Source organism: Eublepharis macularius, chromosome 2, assembly GCF_028583425.1.
Source record: "Eublepharis macularius isolate TG4126 chromosome 2, MPM_Emac_v1.0, whole genome shotgun sequence".
NCBI classification, from domain to species: Eukaryota; Metazoa; Chordata; class Lepidosauria; order Squamata; family Eublepharidae; genus Eublepharis; species Eublepharis macularius.
The window spans coordinates 65,117,282-65,141,635 of NC_072791.1; the positions used below are offsets into that span (position 1 = coordinate 65,117,282).

Consider the following 24,354-nt stretch of genomic DNA (forward strand, 5'->3'; position numbering starts at 1 on the left):
ATGAATAGTTCTGTTCATTTGAGGGAGATTGCTGAGGAGCAAGCACCTGAAAGACTGTGATCGTAGCCAGGAAACTGGTGCTGTGTTCAGATATCTGTGCAAGTTACTGGCATGGCCACTGTATGCTAATTGGAAAGGCTTGAGTAGTTGACACAAGTAAGAGACCCCCTTTCCCTAGAGGTCTGGAGATTTTGGATCAGATTTCTGGTTGAAGGCCTGCAGTTGGCAAGCATTTCTCTCTCCTGCTCTTGCCAGCAGGGAAACTTAACTATATGCAGGATTCCGACAATATATCATTCCTTTCTTTCTGCATACTGTTGTTTTTAGCTTTGTTATTTAGCTAACTAGAATGATACACAAGAATCAGCAGTAATGTTACGCAAGGGATTATCTACTCCTGACAAAAATAGCATAAGGGTATCTGAGAAATTTACAGTTTTCCCATGTTCCCAGGTGCCTAAAAATCTGATTCATCCACTTAAGAATTTTGAAATGTTTACATAAGGATCAAGCTTGATGTGTCTGTCCCCTTGCATATAAAGTAAAGAGGGGGTCCTGTCTTTTTTGTTTCTGTGAAAAGGAGTATACCACTGAAAGAAAATAAAAAAACCCTTTTCAAGGTGATCTGATTTGAAGCATTTTTCCTCAGCCAAACTATAGTACTGAAAGATCTAGATAGGTAGCCATATTAGTCTGTCCATAACAGTAGAAAAGAGCAAGAGTCCAGTAGCATGTATAAGACTAACAAAATTTGTGGTAGGGTAGTGAGCTTTCATGAGTCACAGCTTCAAATACCAAAAAGTGAGTTGTGACTTAAGAAAGCTCATACCCTACCACAAATTTTGTCAGTCTTATAGGTGCTGCTGGACTCTTGCTTTTTCTACTGTAGTACTGAAAGTGGCCATGCTAGGATATATGCTTGAAGTAATTGGGAACATTGAGGTAAAGTCAGTGAAGATTATGATTTTCACTCACTTCACTTGCCGGTGCCATCTTGTCCATGTCCCAAATAGACCCATCCATTCACACTGTATAAAGGAACAGGGCAGATGTTTGACTAAATCTACATGTCTGCCTCCACCATGTCTCATAGCTAAGCCTTCCATTGTTCAAACCCATTGTGATGGCTTTGTGACAAGTAAGGCATGTTTCGTAAATAGAACTCCCAACCAACCCAGAGAAGGTAAATATCATCATGGACTGCAGAAAGGAAGTCAGAGAGGAAATCATCAGATTGCCTGGCTACAGTCTCCTGTGTTGGGGGCGGGGGGGGGGGCAGGCCTCCAAACAGTCTTGATGGAGGATTCCACACTGCTGTGCTACTCCTTTTCCCCAAGATACGAGGTGCCCTGCTTTTTTTCTCCCATTTCCTGTGCCATGAAGCAAGCCAGCGAAGAATAACAACAGCAGATATATATATCAATCAATATAAGCCTTTGGCACTTTAGCAATAAATAACGTAACAACAACAAGTACCCAAATGTTACTAGGCCACCTGCCTGAATACAGTTACGTTGGCCATTGTAGCTTAAAATGAGGAAGGAGGTTTTTGCAAAGCTTTCCTGCCTGTCGCTTAGAGGAGGTTCGTAGGCTCATAACAAGAGAGACCATGATCATATCTTCTTAATGAATTTTTTAAAAAGGGCAATGGCAGCAGTACATTGCCCTGATTATTCAGATCAGGGGAATGGTTTTGCCAGGGCTACGGGAGTGTGTGTATGTGGCTTTCATACCTGTATATTTTGCTAATTGAAGCCAAGCCAACTGTTTCACTTAATATTTGTCTCTTTTTTTTCTTTAAAGACCTAATAACAGCACATGGCAGGAATAGTTTCAGATGATGAAATTTTGTGGGTGGAAGGGTTTTATATCCCTTCACTTTCAAGGCTTCAGCCCTAATCCAAATAGGTACTCAGACTGGCTGCAACTGTCCTTTTATAATTGCTGGCGCGATCTTATCACGGATCTACCGTTATCCCATCTACTCTTACTGTTTTTTTTCCCTCCACTGGCAAATACCTATTTACAAGCCTGTTTTAAAGACTGTGGCTGGGATGCAAATATTCTGACATCCCCTTCTGAGCACCTCCAGGATTCTGCCATGTTTTCCAAATGTAGCTCCATTTGGTGGATCAGATCTCAGCCCAAAGGCTCACCTAACAAAGGGCCAGACTGCAGTCCCCTGACTCTAGAGAGGGAAGGGCAGGGTATAAACTGAATTAAATAAATAAATAAATAAATATTCTCGTGAACATAAGAAGAGCCCTGCTGAAACAGACCAATAGTCCAACTAGTTCAGCATCCTTTTCCTCCTAGCGTTTGCCCAGGAGAGCCAACAGATGGAGCATAGGGACTATAGCCTTCCCCTGATGTTGCCTCTTAGCACTGGTAGTAAGAGGTTCGCTGCCTTTTATTCTCCATGGCTACTAGCCATCAGTGGACATATCCTCCATAAATACGTCCAATATCTGTCTAATCCACTTTAAAGCTATTGCTGCTTATCGCCTTCACTAGACTCAGTGCACCTGTACAAAGTCCTCTCTGTCCCTTTATAGAGAAGTAAATAAAAACAGAAAGAGAACCATTTTTGTCCAATCTATTTGTTCCTTTTAATGCCCCCCCCCCCACAACATGCACACACTTCTGTACCCCAGCTGTGTCCCTACCCCTGTGAGTTGAATTATGACTCCGGGGAGGGGGGGGTGCCCAAAGGATACTACCAGTGAAGCTTTCAAAATTGCCCATACCTTTTACAGCGTACCTGCTAATGTTATCTCTTTCTAGATTTCAGAAATACACACAAAGCTTCTCCATTATTTAGGGTCTGTCTTGAGAACCTAGTGAGGAGTTGCCATAGCTCAGTGGTAGAATGTGTCCTTTGCATACACTCCAGGCTCATTCAGTGGTTTCTCTAGTTAAAGGATTTCAGATTAACAGGTCTGAGAAAGACCTCTGCCTTGGACAGCTGTTGTCAGTCAGAATAGACAAAGCCGGGCCCACTGTATTTGGTATGGCAGCTTCATGTGTAGTACATTTCAAGTGGAGCTGCTGGTGTCTGCACAGCTGTATTCCAGTTTTTTATATTCCAGGTCTTTTGCCTACAGCACTTAAAAAGTTGATCCCAAACTATTAAAATTGCTTCTCATGCTTGCTGTGCTAGGAAGTTTCACACCAGTATGCCAAGTATAAAGCTGCAGGGCTGTAAAACTCTGCCTTTAATACCTGTTATTTACACAATTAGTCGATAAAGAGGCATAATTTTCTCTACCTGAGATGTCAGTTGCCTCTGTGGACATTGCTTTCTGACTGCGTGCAGCCATGCTGTGCAAACTGTTTTAAGATTCTTAGGAAAGGATAACTAATCCAATTAAACTGCTGAATGATTTTAGGGAGACAAATGGAATGCTTAAGCTAGAACTGTAAAATAAGATGGACTTTAAGATTTCCTCCTGTGATAGGAAGATATGGCTTTTCAGAAGTAAACCAAAATCATTTACAGCCACACTGGTCCAAATTCCCAAAACAATCCAGTGTGTGCAGGCTTTCAAGTTCACCAAAACTCTTCATCGGGCTAGGTGAAAAGTAAGGATGTGAATGAAGGTATTTTGGGCATATATCCAACCATGTAGTTCCAAAGACTTTAAGGGCACTTCTGTTGTCAGACGATAGGGCAACAATTTCCACTGATTTTTCCCTCCCACTACAGATCCCCACTTTGCCCCCTGCTTCCCACTCTTATTGCAACCTACTGGCTCCCTGCCCCCAAAACAAAATTTAGGGTCTCAGTAAGCTACAGCTGGCAGGGAAATCAGGCAGGTCTTGCTCCGGAAGATTCACAGAGCACTGAATATTTAAGAAATAAGTATTTAATAGCCACCAAAGTACGTTTCCTGTCCTGTTAGATTAAAGAGCTTTGTAGCCTTACTTGCTTTGGGGTGTTCATGGCCATATAATGTACTCAGAAAGTCAGGAAAGAATACTTCCCAGTGTGGCTTCTGTACAAAGTTGCAGTGTCCCAGTACTAGACTCTGTGCATTTCAAGGACTTTCTTGGTGGCAATGCAGTCTGGAAAGTTGTCCAGATATGTGTGATACTTTGAACAGTGCACAGAAAAATGTAATCTAATGATTGATCATCGTTTGCTGAAAGATGACATTATGAACAGTTTGAATAGTGGTGCTAGATGGTAGTCCATATATGGTTTAGGAGTGGCTGCCAGTCAGGCCACCAGCCAGTGAAGTTTGGCCCTTGGCTGTCTGTTTTCTGAGATCCTCTTCTGTAGCCTTTGAGCAGTCACAAGAGGAGGACCGGAAGGACTAGGGGAGCCTTGTGAGTGATTGCTGAGGAACCATCCAGTCACCATCCATTACTTTTCAGTCAGATTAACAATTGTGAATGCAGGTTTGGTTGCTAGCTGACCTCATGCTCCCTTTCTAGAATATACCTTGCCAGTGTGAAGTTATAGCATGTATCTGTGTGGCTGGGGAAGAAGAGAAATTTCTCATGAATGTCAAAGGCTGGCAGTAAGGAGAAGGACCTTTGACAAGTCAGAGACTGCTTGTGGTCCATCTCCCCAATTCTTTAGCCTTAGATTTGCTTCCCGAACAACTGCGTTACTTACCATACAAATACAGGAAGTCTGAAAAAAATCCTCTGTATCATATTAATTACATTAGTTCCTGATTGGAAGAGATGGCAATAGTGTGAATGTTTACACCTTTTTGAGCCTGTGGGCATCATTGGAATTCTAACAGTCTTGTGAGCACAGCCTCAACATGGCCGCCACAAAATGGCTGCTGCAGGAGGTGGAGCCAGCCACAAACCAGCTACCACAGTTTACCTTCAGTCACACAATAAAGATTCTTTTGCTGTGGTGGCAGCTGCTACCAAAGCAATGCTTTAAAAAATCTGCAAAGCCAATCAGTTCTCCCAATGGCCAATTGGAAGCCTTGCTGGGCAAAAGCCCTATCTGGCCCTACCCTCTTTCTAAAAACACTTGGAGGGTGCCATGAGAGGTGTTAGCAGGTGCCATGGCACCCTTGGGCACCACTTTGGGAATCTCTGTCCTACAGTATTTTTAAATATATGTTTTAGTTATGCTTACTTTAAAGGTGTAAAGAGGGCTTTAGGACATTTTGTCAGTGTCTTAACTTGCATTTAAAATGAAAGAAGATTGATAGTAATTTTTCCCATTCTCTGAGACAAGTCAGGGGGAAATGTTCTGTTGCTCAGAAAAGCCATTAATTTGTTGGTTTTGTGACATCTGTGAAGGAAAACCTGGATCGCCTTCAGTTAAATCAATAATGGGTTTTAAAGTTTTTTTAAAAAAAACCTGAGGCTCTAAACTGTGTAGAGAAAAGCTGACAATTAGCGTTTTTATTACATGTCCATTGTTGGGCTAGACCCACTCACTTACACGAGCAATTTTGTTTCTGACACTGCTCAGCCCAATGCCCCAAAGAAATGGAGGTGGTGCTTGTCAGTGACTTGTTTGTCACAGTATTGGATACCCTTCGAGCTACATTCTCAAGCTAGTTGCATTGAATCTTTTTAAAAAAGCCTCGTAATATTAGCAGCCAGTGCAATATTCTGTGGTAGTAAAAGCACTGTATTTTTTTGGAGCACAAAGAAGGTTCTTTTGTTCATCTTAAACTTTCTATCTACCAGGTCCATTGGATAATCTCAAGTTTTCAGGTTTTGAGACTGAATCTGTTCTTTTTCTTTCACTACTGCCAAACTTCTCCTGTCTTTCCTTCCCACTCCCAAGTTAAACGAATAAGTAATTACAGTCAATTCGTGTTGTAAATGCTTCATTGGGTGTAGTTTTCACAAATGCATCATCCTCCATATGCCATTTCTCAAGCAAGCTTGAAAAAATTAGAACGTACTTGAGGGAGAACCTGCAAGGACTTGTAGGTAGGGTTGCCAGGTCCCCTGAACCTCCTGGCAGGAGGGGGGGGGGGACCTGGCACTTGGCTTGGTGATCTTCTCGCACGTGCATGCTCCCGGCATTGCAATGACATCACTTCTGGATGTGATGTCACTGTGCCCAGTGGTGGGCATGCTCCTGCCCTTCACAAGGGCTAGTTGGGGAGCACACCCACTGCATGTTGGCCCAGGAGGTTTCTTGCTTCTTGAGCCTGTTCCCCGGAGCCTTTCCCCTCAGCCATCCAAGAAAGTGGGGGGGGGCAGAAGCTGGGAGTGGGGGACCCTCCATCCCCACCGGGGTACCTGGCTGCACTACTTGTAGGGGAGGGCATCTCGCTTTCCCCTTGTCCTGCAACACCATCCTCCTTTCTACCACCAGCCCTGCATCAGCATGCCCTGTCCCCAGGCCCTGCAGCCCCTCCCCAGTCAGTGTCCTGGGCTGCCTTCCCCATTGGAACAGCAGCTGCCAGTGCCCAGGGCCAACCCTGAGCAACAACCCCAGTCATGCGACTGACTCACTTATTTCCTGCGGTAGCCTAGGCAGCTCAACCTCAGCCAGGCCCTCAGAATTAGCTGATCATCAGATAGGCTGGGAGAAGGGCCACTCAGGGAGGCTGGGTGAAGATTGGGCGGAAATCCGGGGAGGTGAGGAAAGGGGGGCGGTGGCGGTGATGATGAAGATGATAAGCAGGTTGCTGGGAGGGGCAATTGCAGGGAGAGGAAGCTGGAGCATGCTGTCACTTCCTGGGCAGGAGAAGGAACAAGCCATCTTGCCCATTCATGGCTCCAGTCTTTGGATCTAAGTATTCTCAGATTTGGTTAGGTTAAGAATTAGATACATTCATGTCAAAAGTAGAGGTAGGGAGACTGGTTGAGGTGCCTAGACCAGTGGCTCCTAACAACTGAATAATAATGGACTAACTTCTAAACATGTTTTAGACTTTCGCTTCTCCTTTGAGGCAGGAGAGGGATGTTTTTGCAACCACTATTGCATGATCTAGTAATTTTCTGCCAAAGGAGATGAAAATAGGGAGCTTTAAAGAAATGGGGGATTGTGTAGTTGTTTCTCAGTTAATTATGGTTGTGGTACTATGCTGCCTAATGCAGTGTTATTACAGAGAGGAGAAGAGCAATCCATGTTTTTATCCTTTTATCACTAGTCTGTAGGATAATGTCTTACTGATTTTATCTCTAGAACTTCATTTCAAAGATGTTTGTAAGGTTGCAAGCTAGGTTGAACAGAACTGCTGTTGGAACAGGAACTGGTCCTCCTCACTGGGGGGAAAGGCGAGAGTAGAAATGAAGTAAAATAAAAAATAGTGAAGGAGGATGCAGAAAGATATTTTGCAGCTTTCCTTCCCCCTTTTAAAAGTGAGTGTAAGGATTGAACTATGTCTTGACTTTAATTATGTCACATGTATGCCCTGAATTTCATTGTGATCTAAGTGTTGTGAAAAGACACACTTTGCAGAGTGTGTACATGTAAATGTGTGAGAGTATTTTCTCCTACCTCTCCCACCAAAAACCACAAAAAAATGTAGTTACAGTTTATGACACATGAGTCTCTTTTGGATAGCATGTAGACCTCAAGATGCACTCCCTGTGTGCTGATCTGCTCATGTGTCATCTCCTTCTTCCCAAGAGATAGAAAATATGAAATGCTGTCATCCTTTGTGAGAAAGGCAGGTTATAAATGAATTAATAGGGGAAATAAGTGCCTAGGAATTGGTGCTAAATATGCACCAATGACACCATAGATAGGTGTCTGTTCCTTTTTCCTGGACTCATCTGCTATTGGCCATTAATGCCTGCTATGAGTGTTAACTTCAAAGCCATTTTTGGCATATTGATCGGTCTGTATCTGCAAGTGACAGACAGCCCAGCCAATTCTTCTGACCCTGCTGGTTTACAAAGAAGAAATCAACCCACAACCCTAGCCTTTTGAACCAAGCTCCTGCTAGGGAAAACTGTCAGAATTCATACTCTGTCCACTGTCAGATTTCTTACCATACCTGGGGAGAATCTCTGTTCATGGTGTGAGCATGTTAAGATAATAAAGAGTACGTCTGTATGCCTAGCTTCTAGTAACATGCGTGCATGGCTGTGTCTAGCCATTTGCTTCATTTTGCTTTTTGATTTATTTTCTACAAGTGCCTCAACTCATTTACTGTTTTCTTCTCTGTGCAGCTGTAAAAAACCTGGTATTTTTTGGATTCAGATTTTAGGAAAGGCATAAATACTGGTATATGAGCTTAGCCGGTGGCCTTGGGTATGCCACTCCTTTCAGCCCCAGATCACCTGCTGTACTGGAATAACACTTGAGTTTATTCATCACTCTGAATGGGGCCCTGATCTGTCTAGAGAGCGGTATGTAAGTGCTGCTGCTGCTGTTGTTTATTTGGATCCCCTGATACTGTTTCAGGGGATTCCGGAATTATTTGGCTCCCATTATGCCATCAGAGGAACCAGAGTGGATATTTTTCAACCAAATGACACCAAAATTGTACAGGACCTAGTGCTGCCTGTCTGCTAAGGACCTCACATATTTCAAGCAATTTGGACCAAGGAGTACAATTGTACATGCCCCTGAAAATGGTGTTCAGCCGTCCTTCATGCCTCCATTGTTTCATGGGGGGGGAGTCCATGTTTTCTTGAGGGCAAAGCCAATAGCCAGATGCACAAGAACAAGCAACCACTGGCCAACAAGCTCACAGAACCAACATCAAAGCAGAAAATCCCAGCAGAACGCAGGGCCACTGTGGCAAGCCCAACACAACCCATGTCAGAGAATCCAAGCGAAACCAATCTGGCAAACCAGAACCAAGACAGTCAGCCAAACCTGGCAAGACACGGACACAGACGCACTAACATCATTTCCCCAAGCAAGGCCTTAGACAGTGAGGAGGAGAGGGTTTTGAGCACCTGAGTACTCTCAGCAGTCTGCAGCAAGCCGTTACTGGCTTGGAGGAGCCTAGAGACAGAGCTGTAGATGCTCCTCATCACTGGAGCTCCTTTCCCCTTCCACCCCTGTGTTTTCTGCCCTAATAGTTGTGTCACCATCCGTCACCATGTCATGTCACTAACTGCTTCTCAGAGGTGGCAGAGATGTCGGCCTCTGTGTGCATCTTGTCCAGTATCTTGGCATGGAGCAACACTTGGCAATAGCCAGCCCAATGGCTGGACACCCCACCCCTGTCCAGAACATCTTTGGGTTGCCACTAGTCAACGAGGTATACCTGAGAGCAGGTCCAGATGTTGGAGGTGAAGTGCACATTTGTTCCATGACCGCAGGACAGCTGTGCCTTCACATGGTCCCTGGCAGCCCTAAAGAGGGAGGGTACCATGGTCCTACTTAGAGGAGTGCAAATAGGGATCATGTTTCATAGATAGGCAAATTGGAACAGCCTGTGGATCTCAGCATCCTCAACAACAGAAAAGAACTGCCTGTCTAAAGCAATCACCCACTCCTTTGCACCATAATACCAGGTTCACCAAACATTTCTGTCAAATATGTTTGGCATCCCTTCTGAACAGGAGACCTGGAAGACAGACCACCAGAGGGGATCAGTGAATGGCTCCCCCTTTGACCGGATGGAGGCTGCACAGCCACCCCACGGCCTCTCTGTTTCTCTGAAGAAGCACTGCCTGGTGGTACTTCTTCAGATGGTTCCTGAGTGCAGTCGTCAAGACATGACCCTGGTTTTCCCCTCGAGTAATGCTAGCCCTACACAGCTGTGTAAAATGGGGCTCCTCCGTCCTTTGAAGTGTTTCCAGATCATGAAGAAACCAAGCAGCTGCAGGTATTGCTGGTGCCTGGGAGGGCTTGGGGCAGATACTCTGTGATGAAGGGGGAGAAATGCCCAAATGAGACTATGTTGAGATGGCAGCAGTTAGGGTTGCACCTCCATCACTTCCTCTTGTGCCACCTCCAGCCTCTCCTCCTCTTATCAGAAGGCCTGCTGAGCTTTGGGGGAACCAGAGGGAGGGGCACTCACTCTCTCCTCCACTTCCTCCAGCAGATTCTGGGTTCCTGGGGCAAACTCAAGAGCTGAAAGTCTCATCCCCCAAGTTCAGCCCAAGTCCTCCTCCTCCTGCTGAGTCACAACAGCTAGAGAAGGGGCAGCCTGAGCACCAGACCCCTGCCCAATGACAGCATCTGCTTCAGGCACCTCTGCAGGCTGCTCTCTAGCAGCAGCCTCAATGAAGAAGACCTTGTGAGGCGTCTTCATTGCACCACCCCAGTCAAAGGATGAGGTGGTGGAAGGCAGGTGGGGAGAAAGCCACGGCCCTCCACCCTACTACTCTTCTGCCTCTTCTCTCCTCAGGGCCCTGCTGTACTCCCCTCTCATCACTCATTCAGTCCCCCGGACTGTTTCACCAAAGTAAGCCAGCTGCTACATGAGGCTACACTGCACTCCGCTCTGTGCCTGAGCACCAAGTAACCTGCTCTTGAACCTGATTCATTTTTCAAAGATCAAGCTAGTGCCTGGTCTTTCTGAAAACCTGACTTCAGTTTTTTGGGAAGACTAAAAAGACAGTCTAATCTCTCTTTTTAAAAACTGCTTGGCTTCAATTGTTTGAAACCCAGGTCAGCCTCATTTTTTTAAAAAAGTAAAACCTATTCCCCAATTATTTTTTTTAAAGTAACACCTAGTTTATGTTTTTGGGAGCCAAACTAAATCCTTTTTTAAAAAAGAACACCCTAATCTGAAATTAATTTTGTGGGGGTTCTTTAAATACCTAAATCCTTATCTATGGTTAACTCTTATTAAAATCTAACCAGAAATTTGTTTCAGAACCTAACAGTTAAATTTTTAAAAATTAACAGGAACATCCCACAATAGAAAGATCTATACAGCTGTAGCAAAACAACTGCAAAACCAGAACAGTGCAGGTAATCTTTTAAAAAACAGAACTTGGAACAACCAAAAGCACAAACCATTTAAAAATAATGCAGTTAAAATTAAGCAGTTAAATTCTAAAACAAGCCAAACCCAACAGCACAGCACGTCTTTTAAATGCTTTTGAAAACCTCATAGTACAAAATCACAGAAAACTATTTTTTTTAAATCAGGAAGGAGGGAGACGCTCTCTCCCCCCAACTACACCTCCCCCTCCCCACACACACACACACCCTGAAATATTTGAAATAATATTTTGCAACAAATTCCACCGGTCCTGAAGATTATCCAGCCAGCAGTCTGAGAACAAGGTCTTCCCAGGCAGACAGTTGGCAGAACCAGAACAGCAGCAGCACAGAGAGCCCTCCAGAAAGTCTAGCTGTGAAATGTAGTCAAGCTCTAGGCAGGCTGGTGAAAGCCAATCAACGGAATACGGGATTTGTTGGAAATTATTATTAATCTGTCCTTGGGCACCGAGGTCTGTCCTGGTGCACTAAGGCAGGCTGTGTTGAGGCACCTTTTAAAGAAACCTACATTATATCCCGCCGACCTGCTCAGTTACTGCCCAGTTTCAAATCTTCCGTTTCTGAGTAAGGTGATTGAGCGAGCGGTGAGAAACAGCTGCAGAGTTTCCTGAAGGAGACCTTAACCCTAGATCCCTTCCAGTCCGGTTTTCGCCCAGGGCACGGGACGGAGACATTGCTAGTTGCCCTCATGGACGATCTTTGCAGACACCTGGATTGAGGCGGATAGGCACTGATGATATTATTAGACCTTTCAGCAGCGTTTGATACGGTCAACCACAATCTTCTGACCCACCACTTTGCCGACGTGGGGATACAGGGGACGGCACTACAGTGCTTGTCTCCTTTCTCCATGGTCAGGGACAGAGGGTGACGGTGGGGGAAGAACTGTTATCCTGCCACCCACTGGTTTGTGGTGTGCCACAGGGGGCAGTGCTTTCCTCGGTATTGTTTAACATTTATATGCGCCCCCCTCATCCAGTTGGTGTGAAGTTTCGGACTTGGGTGTCATCAGTATGCAGATGACACCCAGTTATACCTGCTGATGGACAGCTGGCCTGGTTCGGCCCCAGACGTCCTGGAGCATGCTTTTGAGGCCATGACTGGATGGTTGAAGCAAAGTCGGCTGAAGTTAAATCCCACGAAGACAGAGATCCTGTACTTGAGTCGTGGGAACGTGGATTTGGATCCATGATGGGGCGGTGCTTACACCAACCCCAAGGGTGAAGAGTCTGAGGATGATCCTGGATGCCTCCCTGGGAATGGAGGCCCAGGTCGCTGCAATTGCCAGGTCCTCATTTTTCCATCTTCGTCAGACCAGGCAGCCTGCTCCCTATCTGTCGACCTGTGATTTAACTACAGTGGTCCAAGCAATGGTCACCTCTAGGTTAGACTACTGTAACGCGCTCTATGCAGGGCTTCCCTTGAGTCTGATCCGGCAGTTGCAACTGGTCCAAAATGCAGTGGCGCGGGTCATAACCAGAGTGCTGGGAAATGCACATATAACACCGGCATTGCACCAGCTGCATTGGTTACCAGTGAAGTACCAAATCAGGTTCAAGTTTCTGGTTTTAACCTATAAAGCTCTATGCAAACTGGGACCAGCGTATCTGTGGGACTGTCTCTCCCCATATGAGCCCCGGAGGACACTTTGTTCTAGTGAGAAACAGCTATTAGTGGTCCCTGGCCCCAGAGAGGCCCACCTAGCGTCGACCTGAGCCAGGGCCTTTTTGGTCCTGCCTCCAAACTGGTGGAACGCTCTGTCTGATGGGACCAGGGCCTGGCAGGACTTGCTATCCTTTCACTGGGCCTGTAAGACAGAGCTGTTCCGCCAGGCGTATGGTTGACGCTGGGCAGGGCTCCCAACCGGTCGAATAGAGGGGATCATCCCTCCCTATCAGGAAATAGTTACCAGCCGACCCTTTTGTGATACTTTTATAGGGATGGTTGAATGATGGATTATATGAATTGTTTCTGTGCTGCTGCTTTTTGTACTCTGTATTTTAGATTTTAAATTATATATTATTGTCTATTGGTTTTAAAGTTGAAATGTTAAAGTTTTTTTATAATGTATATGTTGTAATCCGCCCTGAGCCCGCTGATGCAGGGAGGGCAGAATATAAATCGAATATTATATGTATATGAATCCAGAGGAGTTAGCCGTGTTAGTCTGTAGTAGCAAAATAGAAAAGAGTCCAGAAGCACTTTTAAGACTAACCAACTTTACTGTAGCATAAGCTTTCGAGAATCAGATGCAAATATGAAAAATCACAAAATCTTAGCCGAAAAAGAACCCTTCCCACACGATGTATTTGTGTGTGTTGGGGGAGTGGGGCACAGCGCAGGCAGGCAGGCTACTGTCTGAGCTTGAATAGTGGAATTGTGTCCCCAGTTAGTCTTCCAAATTTCATTCTGATATCTCAGTATTCAAGGGGAGATATCACATGTTATGCAGACAGAATGCCAAAGAGGGAATTGAACCCAAGACCTCCCTTTGCTTGGCCAATAACCAGGAAATTGCTTAAATTAAATTAGGCTTTGCAGTGCTGTGCTTCTAGTGCAGCAAATAGAGATTAATTGCTTTTGTCTGAATGCCTATGATGTCCTCTTTAGCAGCATCTGTCCCTCTAGTCCATGTGGAAAGATAGGATTCAACCCCAGTCTCTCTGTTTTTACGGAGGTGGCACAGCTCATCTCCACACACGTTGCCGTGCTTCTTGCTTGGAGAATCCCCCGCCCACAGTGACATTGATTTCCCAACTCCAGCCTGCAGTGGTGCCTCTGTGCTGTGCTCAAGGTTCTCTTTCTGAGGAGAGGAGGCTTATCTCAAGCCTCTCTTTCTACTATCAGGAACAATTTGCTGTTTGTGTTGGTGGAATTGGCATTAGCAAGGTTAAGGAAGCCATGGAAAGGTGGTTGCTCCATAATGATCCCGTCATTAAAAGAACTTGTCATATTTATTAGTTGCACTTGTTTTTACAGCTGTGGTGCTCACAGGTCAGCAATATCACTTCCTTTAATGCTCCTGTCTGTAAGGAGGGAAGACTGTTTCATAGCTTTTTTCTTTTCTTTTTTAAAGCAGCTTGCAGTGTGGGAGGCAGAGGGCAGCAGTTTCCTGCTGTAAAAAGCCTCAACCATGCTTTTCTCTTTAGATTGAAATCAGCTGTGGCATTCATACTTGTAATTTGCAGGGATTTCAGAGGCACTGCCTGTGTGTATGCATGCACGTGCAGGAACCTGTTTCTATCGCAGCTTCCAGTTATGTGATCTTTTACAGTGTTCAGAGGTTACTTGAAGCTCCTCCACAGAGAAACATTCTTATGCCATCTTATTCTCAAATGTGGAACTTCCTGCCTGCTCATTTCTGCTCAAGTTTTTCCTTGGCATTCAAACCCCTCTTTGCACCAAGGTGTTTGAGGTTGATTGTGGACTTTGCCTGAGACGGTTTTTGAAAATGATGGCAGTTGTTCCTGCTGTGACTGAAGCTATCCACAGCTCTTAAACTGAAAGAGGGAAGCTCTTATGCCTGCTGGTGCTTCTACGGAAGCTGCCTTCCACTTTTGTTTAGAATAGCTTGATTACACACCTATTTACATTTCCCTTCTTAAACTCAGCCATTTATTTATTTGTTTAGTTTTATTTATTTATTTAGAAACATTTGTATGTTGCCTTTCTACCCAAATAGGATCCTGTATTTGGTTCGTCATCAAAGTATGCCTACTGATGGGACAAAATTCAGAAACCTGTTATTGCTTCTACCATCCTATTTTTAAAAAAATACTTTTATCCTGCTTTTTCTGTTCAAGATCTACGTAACTTATACATAGGACCAGATTATACTGATAAACTATAAATCCCAGCACTATAAAATCACAGAACTTTCAAAGGAAGCAATGTCACAGTTAATAACCTGCCAATAAAATACCGTTTTGGTTTAAAAACTGCCCCCTCCAAGCCCTCAATAAGACTGTTCTCTTTCAGGCTTTCTGGAAATCCATCAATGATGGTTCTTTCTGCAGTGCCTCTGGTAATCTGTTCCATAATACAGATTCAACTGGAAACATACAGAAATTCAATCCCCCAAGCCAGGTGGAGGCTGAGAAACTACTGTGAGGAGTGTGGTTGGTATAGAGTTTGGCACAGAAGGCTTGTCCTTCAGTTACCCAGGTCCCAAGTCATGAAGAGCTTTAAAAAAAAGTGCCAGCATCTTAAACTGAGTTTGGAAGCCAGTGCAGCTGCTTCAGAATTGGGGTTATAAGTTCATAGCCACTACATCCTGTAAGTAGGCATGCATCTTCATTCTGTACCCGTTGGAACCTCTTGCTTGTCTTCAAGGACAGCCCCGCTGTACAGTTCATTACAGTAATTGAGTCAAGTGGCTACAGAAGCAAGGATCAGGAGAAATAGATCACCATGAGTACCAATGAAAAAGGCAGGTGATAAATGAAGTAAATAGAAGGGAGGGAAGATTTTGATTCAAGTGTAAATTAAAGAAAGCTCTCCAAGCAATAGCTCCAACCAGTTTTGCATTAATAAGCTTGGCTCCAAGAGTGCAACCAAACCTTTACCTAACTTCATACCATCTGAACTTGGTAAGTCAGTCCCCTCCAGAACATCAGCTTTCCCAGTCAACATCACCTGCACCTTATCTGCATTCAGGTTCCTCTTGTTCCTCTTCAAGCACTTCAGTACAGCTTTAAGGAACTAGTTTAAGATCAATGCAGCTGCCTGGAGGCTTATTAAATTACATGTATAGCTATTCATTATGCCCAACTCTAAAGCTTTAATGGCTTTACCTAAATGTTGAAAAGCATTGGTGAGTGGATTGAGCCATGGAGGACTCCACATGTCAATATTTGTGCAGATGACTCAGCCTCCCTGATACAGTATTTTTGCATATTCTTGAACAGGAATAAACACAACCTTTGGAGACCCCTCCCATCCCCTTTTCCAAGCACTTCAGCAAAACTGAAAGGTCTAGAGCAATGTTTCCCAACCTTCTTGGTATGGTGACCCACCCAGTTTGAATTTAGTTGGCATGGTGACCCATCAGGGCCAGCCCAAGGTTTTTTGGCAACCTAGGTGATCTATGATCTTGGCACCCATCTAGTCCAGCAACCAGATGATTTTGAGAAACCAACTAACACCGCACAATGAGCACAGAGGCGCCTGCTATTAACCCCAAGCAAATGGAACTGCAAAGTGCACGGCCTTCGCTTATGAAGGCTAAAACCCAGCCTTTGACCTTTGTCCTTCTCCATTACTCTCTCTTATCCCAAGATTCTAAAAGACTCACTCTCGTATCCATCAGGCCACATTTTACTTGATTCTTTTTTATTTTTTTATTTTTTTTATTTTTAATTACTAACATCAAAAACTACAAAAGGGAAAAAGGGAACAGGGGGAAAGGAAAGAAACAACATATGAAAAACACACACTACATCTACAAGTATTGCATTCCCTTCATAATACAATTATTTAAAGTTAAACTTTCAATATGCTATTAGATTGGTAGATCTTATAAAATACGAACTACAGTCAGGATCAGGTCTTCTTCCCCTCCCTGCGTCTCGGTCGCAGCTCTCTCTGAACAGCTACAGTGGCTGCGCTCACTCCCCCCTCCCCATTCCCCCCTTCAGATTCTAAATCCTCTCCTTGCTGAAACTCTTGATGATTAAACACAAAGTCCCTCAGCTGTACTTCCGATGTTATCTTATAGGCTTGGTCTTTATAACTGAACCAGATACCTTCCGGAAATAGCCATTTGTATTTTATTTCACGCTTCCTCAGAAGAGCTGCAAACCTTTTATATTTGAATCTTCTTTTCCAAGCTAAAAATGGAACGTCCTTCAATATCTTAACCTTGTTACCCAGAAAGTCCAAGTCCACATTGTATGAATTATATAAGATGGTGTCCCGAGTCTTCTTAGATAAAAAATCGATAATAATCTCGCGAGGCAGCTGACGCTTCGTTGCATATTTTGAAGATGTCCGGCGGACTTCCAGAATATCGCTTTTTACCTCTTCTTTAGTTGCCTTTGCGAATGACGCCAAAAGTTCCGACACCAAATCCTTTAAATTTTCACTTTCCTCCTCCTTCACATTCTGAAGACGCAATACCGTCTGAGCATGATCCTCTTGTAACCCTATCAATTGATTCTCCAAAAGCTTTACTTCTTTGTTTGTTGCTTTCATGAGTACTGCGTTTTCCCGAGCAGACTGCTCTGCCCCAGACGCTACATCTTTAATGGTTTTCACTTCGTTCTCAACTGAGCCAACCCTTTGACCGATTTCATTTAGCTTATCAACAAAGGGCTTCATAGCTTCAACGACCGACCGTTTAACCACCTCTTCAAGAAACTCTCCTTTCCCCTGCAAAGCAGCCGAAACAGATTTGCCCACAGCAGGGCTCTGCTTTTTCGTCGCCATCTTGGGGGGGGGGTGGAGTCTGCCAACTAGGTTCCAAAACTCAATGAAGGGGAAGATATCCGAACCTTCTTAGCTTCAACTCCCACCAATCCTTTGCATACGCTTGAAATGACAGAAGGGATTCGCTTCTTACAGGTTTTCACCTTAAATCTGCTTGTTGCCATTCTCCATGGCCCGGCAGCACGCGATGTGCTGCGCAAGTCTGCCGGCCTCCGTAGGAGCAAACAGGCGATTTACCCCCTGCATCAACTTCAGGGGGCTCTTCCCACAGCGCTCCGGACCCTGACCCCCTCACTGGGAGTCCTGAGGGTTAACCCTCACAGGTCAACCGCCCGGTCAGGCTGCTCGGGCGCTTCCTCCCGGACCTGCGGAGAGGAGCGTCCGACATGGCCGGGAAAACGAAACCGAATCTTTTACTTGATTCTTTATTAGTTAGCATGTATGTGCAGTGAAGAAGATACTGTTCCCATAGTCAGGTGTGGGTTTCTGAAATACAGGTCAAAGCCATTCCTTAAATTAACAATGTTTGGTGAATTGTGACGGCCTATGGCTATAGAAAATAAACTCTTTTAATTTGATTTGATTTGATTTGATTTGATTTGATTCATTCCTTAAATTAAGCACTGAAGTTGGTTCTTCTAGGATCTACTTCACACATGAGAGTTTCCTTCAGAGATCTATGGTCTACATAGGAAAATGTGTATACTGATCATTTGAAGTCAAATGTTTCGCTTACTGAGAGAGCATTATTGGTTGCATCCATCACACATAATGGTATGTGTTCTCTCTGCAATGCAGGTAAACTACCTAGATGTGGCCTAGTTTTCAGCCTCAGTATAGTACAAGGGGCTTAGAGTGGTACAAGCTGTGAAAGCACCCCTAGTTTCCATTTATATTTGGAAGCAGATATAGTTCTTTTGCTACTGGGTAAAAATCACTATGTATTAGAGGGCAGCTGCTGCTCAATAGTTGTTTGCTCAGAACTACTTAACATTATCTTTAACCACCATCAGAGTAGTTGAAGTGTAGACTTCCATCTGTGCCTGTATAGTGGTAAGAGGAAAGATTTAATCCACAAGTTACTGATTTTTTAAGTAGAGAAATTAGGAGATCTCCATTACAGCAACCAAGTCCATCCATAAAACACATCATGCATGGGGGAGAAGGAATTACAACAAAGAGTCTTATTCCAAGTGAAGAATTCACAATAGTCCCGTGAGGTCAGGTACCTAAGAGTGGGGGCCTCTCTCTGTCATCCCCTCCTCTGCCAGCCAAGCCAGAGTTTGAGGAGGCATACTCGTGTGAGGGTGGGCGTCAGATTGAGAAGATGTGTGAAGATGCCAGATGGTAGCAAAGGGGTTAGCGTTGAGACTGTAACCCACTTTCAGAGGCTTTGCAACCCACAGTGGTCTACACTGTGAAAAGCCGCAGAGACGGCAAGATGATTCAGTAATGAGGTTCAGTAAATGGACCTCTGTCCATTTAAAATGGAGATCATCCACCAGAGCAGCCAAAGCTGTCATGGTCCCAAAACCATGCCAGATGAAATGGGTCAGGGATAGATACGTCACTCAAGAAAACCTGAAGTTGCTCTACAAGAAATACAGCAGTAGCTATGCCAGGTGTGTAAGAGTGTGCTAAAGTTGCTCTAAGAGTTTGGACTTGTAACATGGGTGGCAAATTTAAGAGGGCATTCTCAAGTGATGACCTACTTATTGTTACTGAATTTACTTGTAGCTCTGGAATTTGGACTCTCAGACTGTGGACAAGAGAGCATAAAAGCAAAGGAGAAACAGGATCTGATAGCCCAGATAGGTACAGGAATCCTGTCACTGGAAGCACATGGTCTCTCAACTGAAAAAACTGCTTTTTTTTATTCTACCCACCAATCATAAAATGTTGCTTTGAGGGGGGAGGGAAAGTAAGATCAATGAAGATGTTGCATTTCTGACTGATTGTCATGGAGTTTGCTCCAGAGTATGTAAAGCACTTTGGAAATTGAAAGTGCTCTGTAAATGACAGTGGAGAACGATGAAGAAGAGAAGAACTGGATATAGGGTTCAAAATATTTCATAAGGTCAAAATACCAGTCCTAACGGCTGACTAATAATGACATAACAAAAATAATATTCTGAGGTGTGATTAAGGGAGGGCTAGACTGTAACCCACATTTTCAGATGTTAATATTTGTGCTTAGTCACTGTTATACAGAGCTTTACAATCCTCCTCTCATGAAACAGCACAATAATCCTGGAAGATCTGAGTCTTTATCCCTGAGCAGCAGTGTTTCATACTATATTTTGTCTTTTTTCTCTCCCTCTTTGCCTGTCCCTCCCAAAACTCCCTGCAGACAGCTGCAAGTCCCTGGACCAGCTGAGCCTCACAATCCCTGTGGCAGGGCACCCTGTTTCACCTGCCCACCCGCTCTCAGGATGTCCGGTACCCAGTGTGCCACCAGCTGCCGAACCTGTTCCTCACTTGCAGACGCCCAACTCGGAGCCCCAGACTATGGCCCGCGAATGCCCACAGAGCTCCAAGCCCCCCAGTGGCTCTAAATCCGGTCTCCGGAATACGACCAGCTGTTTACATGTATCTGACAGCAAAACAGTTGGGGCTCACTCTCACCCAAAGCAGCAACGCATTAACCGAAGGAGAGCCACAAATGGCTGGATACCTGTTGGAGCAGCATCTGAGAAGGCTGTCTATGTTGTGGTAAGCATTCTGCGACTCGGGGTGTGTGGGGGGAACAGGTGCAATGCCAAGAATGCAGTTTGGCAAAGTAAAATCAGTGCAGAAGAACTAAGTTTTTAGCAGCCTTGCTTTTGATAGTGTTTGGCTTTATAGCAGAAGCCCTCATGCCTGTCTGTTGAGGTCCTGTTACTCAATAATTGCTCGTCAACCTTAGATACATTAAGAAGAGCAACTGCGTGTAACAGTCCTGTAATTAGGACAGTGAACACAGGGGGGAGGGAGTCCTAGCTTGCCTTTGGAAATGTATGAAATCTCTTTTTGAGGGTGTTTAGAATGCATTGTCCTTAGGAAGGGTATTATGAGAGTTCAATGTGATGTCGAGAATGGAAACTTTCGAAAATACTTGGAATAAGAAAATGAGGATAAAACAGAGAAAAATCTTGGCACATATTTCTGTAGGACTGACAAATATTTGGGGAGAGGAAACATTGGAGCACCGTGCCTTCCCTCCCCCAATTGATAGTGCAAGTGCCAAATAAATCTTATTCCAACTTTGTCTTCAGGACAGCCCTTACCAGAAAAAACACCCAAGAGTTTTGGCTTTTTCTCATCAACAACCAGACTTTTACTTTAAGAGCCAATTTAGATGTAACAAATCATGGTGAGCACAAATGTGGATAATTGCCAGCACCATACGCTCCTCCTGTCCTTTCCTGCACAGCGAGCTGCAAGCCTAGGTGGAAGCCTTCACTCTTCAATAATTTGTGACAGCCACATGTAGGTGCCTTCACTTCCCGTGGATTGATTCTATCCCAGTAATTTAAACAGAGTTACTCTTCTAAGCCCATTGAAGTCCAGTGGACTTACAAAGGGGTGGGTAACTGTATTTAGGATTGCACTATTAGATTCTCTCAGGTGTTTAACTGCGGTTAAGAATCCCTGGTAATAAAGAGGTGAACTTCAGTGACGATGCTCTCATTTGGACATTGCAACTAATTGGAGTTTGAAGACTTCTGTCTTCAGTTTTGGCATGCCGTGCAGGAGTGAGGGAGGAGGAAGAGCAAGCATGTGTACCTAACAATTAACCAGGTTCAAACTAAGATTATTCGTGACAACTAATTTGAATCTGAGCTGAAAGATGGCTTGACATTTTGGTGTTTAGAGGAAGAAAATCCAAATGGTATTTCTGAAATAATTTTGCTGCTTGGTGACAGTACCCCAAAATTCTGTCGCCTGAGCCAACCCTCTTCATTTTGCCTTAATGAACAGAGTTGGTCTGGTATCAGGCACTGTAGCATGCTGTAATTTTATTCACTGTGCTTCCACCACAAGAACATAACTCCTCCCTTTGTTAACTATAACCTTAATGCAAAACAGGCTTGAATTATTTATGCTCTTTCTCTCATCATGTTGTGATAAATGTATAACTTAAAGGCTTGGTAAAAATGTAACAATAAACCATGGTTTGCTGTTATATGAACAGATCTAAGGGATCGTCATGTACTCTTCCCTTTGTGCTCTTCTTGTCTGATCAGCACATTCCCTTTTGCAGCAGACCGCAGTTTTACATCCAAAGATGGTTTGTTCTTGCCCTGCAAACCAGGATTCCAAAGTGCAGGTTATTTTCCTGGTTTCATGGAGAGTGCACAACATAGATGTGTTTTAGACATAATATTCATTATCTTATGAGGAAAAAAATACAGCTGTATGTAAACCCAAGAAATGCCTTTGTTATCATTGTAGGCACGAGAACTACAATTACAATTATGCAAATAACCTCTGATATTTTGCTTTGTGTTGCAGTTAGAATATGAACCACCCACCACCACTAAAGTAAATCTTTGAGAAAGTTATGGGAGTAATATTTAGAGCACACTCTCTCTAATTTGATAGGGGAGTGGATCCAACCATACTCTAAGGAGCCTTCCTCCAACTTAAGTGGCTCTTCCTCCAACAGGACTTGAGCCAAAGGAATGGTGTGGTATAAATATTTGACTGACTGACCGAACAAACGAATGAATGAATTTTGCTTATTGGAGTGGTAGGATCGGGGTAGAATTCACCCAACTGCATCTGTCGTAGGATCTGATCCCTTAATCTTGAGTATCTTTCTCACTGCTGCCTGCCAAGTCTGTTGTTTAGAGTCAGTGTCTGGTGAGCTAGTTACCCAAACTTTTTTTAAGAGCTTGCAAATAAGCATACTTCATACTCTCTCTTTCTGGTTAGTCCCGCTGGCCTCTGTGACTCTTCCAAATTGAATTGATTGTGCTCTGAGTGTTGTAAATAATATATTTTTAAAAAAATTAAAAGTTTTTAAGGAATGTGCAACTGTGTAAAATACTTATCTCTGATGCATAAAGCACGACAATATTGGAAAGGTACAGCAGCAGTGAAAAACCATGGTGTCTTAAGAAGCATTCTGCAGCATAGCACAATCCAGCAGCCTAGAGGAGTGTGAATTGAAATGTGCTCCATCTACACACCTGAAGCTGGTATCAGCTTCCCATACTCCAGCTCCTAAGCCCAGTGCTAACATAATATTGTCTACAGAAATCCACTCTTCAAGCTTACTTGTTATGAAGTAGATTCAGTGGTTTGCTTTTTAGTGTATACATTGGGACTCAGTAATTCTCTGGTGCTTTGATTCCTATGGTCTAAAGCCCATGCATTTTCATAAACTAGCGGTAGACTTACAAATTGTGTTTACAAAAACATGAAGTGGGTGTTGGGCCTTATCTTGCAACATTTTTATAGCACCTCTGTGTAAGCCGATGGCTGTGTTGCTTTCTAGTCCGTAGGTTAAAGCTGGTCCTTCTACTGGAGGCACTAATGCTGTAGTCTTGCCTCAAGCCGGATGCTAGAACAGCATGCCTGTTAGGGAGCCTTCTAGCTAAGAACTGGTGCAAGGAAACTAAAGTGTTTGCGTGCGCACATGTGTTTTTGTTTCTTGGTTTAATAATCTTTGCCTTTCATCTGAGCCAGTATGTTTTGCATCTGAAGTTTAACCTGCTGGGAGAAGAGATGCAGCGTGTGGTTTTTGTACAGCCCTGCTTTTCCACGGCTTCTCTAGCAGCAAAGGCACTCCCTTTTTGGCAGAAAGCTTGTGACTCTGTGTAGGTGGATTAAAGAAAGCCGGTGTCTATTTCTCAGTATTGTTTTCCAGCCTCACTTCTTTTCTTGGCACTCTTCCTTGTCAATATTTGTAGAACGAACCCGAGCCAGCTGTTCGCAAGAGCTACCAAGCTGTGGAGAGAGACGGAGAAATAATCCGGGTCCGAGACACAGTGCTCCTGAAATCAGGACCACGAAAGAAATCTATGCCTTACGTGGCAAAGATATCTGCTTTATGGGAAGATCCTAAAACAGGTACTGGAGAGACAAGTTTACTGTTAGAAGATCTCCTGACTTGGCAGCAAAAGGGGAAACGGAAGGGAATGCGATTGGTGACAGACAGCTTGTAGAATTAGCAACAATTTAATTGGTGTATTGTCGAAGGCTTTCACGGCCGGAGAACGATGGTTGTTGTGGGTTTTCCGGGCTGTATTGCCGTGGTCTTGGCATTGTAGTTCCTGACGTTTCGCCAGCAGCTGTGGCTGGCATCTTCAGAGGTGTAGCACCAAAAGACAGAGATCTCTCAGTGTCACAGTGTGGAAAAGATGTAGGTCATTTGTATCTACTCAGAAGGGGTGGGGTTGAGCTGAGTCATTCTGTAAGAGTTTCCCAGGGTGTGGAATGCTAATGGCGGGAGGCTTCACTGTATCCTGAGGAGGTTCTTTTGCATATGGATTGGTACTTGATGTGCTAATCTTCTCTGCAGGGCTATTGTCGGGGATAGAATGTTTTGTTAGCCTGGTGTTTTTCAGAACTGGAAACCATGCTCTGTTCATTCTTAAGGTTTCTTCTTTCCTGTTGAAGTTTTGCTTATGCTTGTGAATTTCAATGGCTTCCCTGTGCAGTCTGACAAAGTAGTTGGAAGTGTTGTCCAGTATTTTGGTGTCCTGGAATAAGATACTGTGCCCTGTTTGAGTTAGGCTATGTTCAGCCACTGCTGATTTTTCAGGTTGTCCAAGTCTGCAGTGTCTTTCATGTTTTTTTATTCTTGTCTGGAATTAGCGTAGAAACCTTAAGAATGAACAGAGCATGGTTTCCAGTTCTGAAAAACACCAGGCTAACAAAACATTCTATCCCCGACAATAGCCCTGCAGAGAAGATTAGCACATCAAGTACCAATCCATATGCAAAAGAACCTCCTCAGGATACAGTGAAGCCTCCCGCCATTAGCATTCCACACCCTGGGAAACTCTTACAGGATGACTCAGCTCAACCCCACCCCTTCTGAGTAGATACAAATGACCTACATCTTTTCCACACTGTGACACTGA

At 44.1% G+C, this 24,354-nt stretch overlaps 1 protein-coding gene across 1 annotated transcript in view; it reads left to right on the forward strand.

Annotated features, from left to right (window-relative positions):
- Positions 1-24,354, forward strand: part of BAHD1 (bromo adjacent homology domain containing 1) — an 88,845-nt gene that overhangs the window by 53,694 nt on the left and 10,797 nt on the right. Inside the window, exons 3-4 of the mRNA XM_054971528.1 lie at positions 19,632-19,993; positions 23,179-23,338. Coding sequence (XP_054827503.1) covers positions 19,632-19,993; positions 23,179-23,338 — 522 coding nt within the window. The remainder of the gene's footprint in view (positions 1-19,631; positions 19,994-23,178; positions 23,339-24,354) is intronic.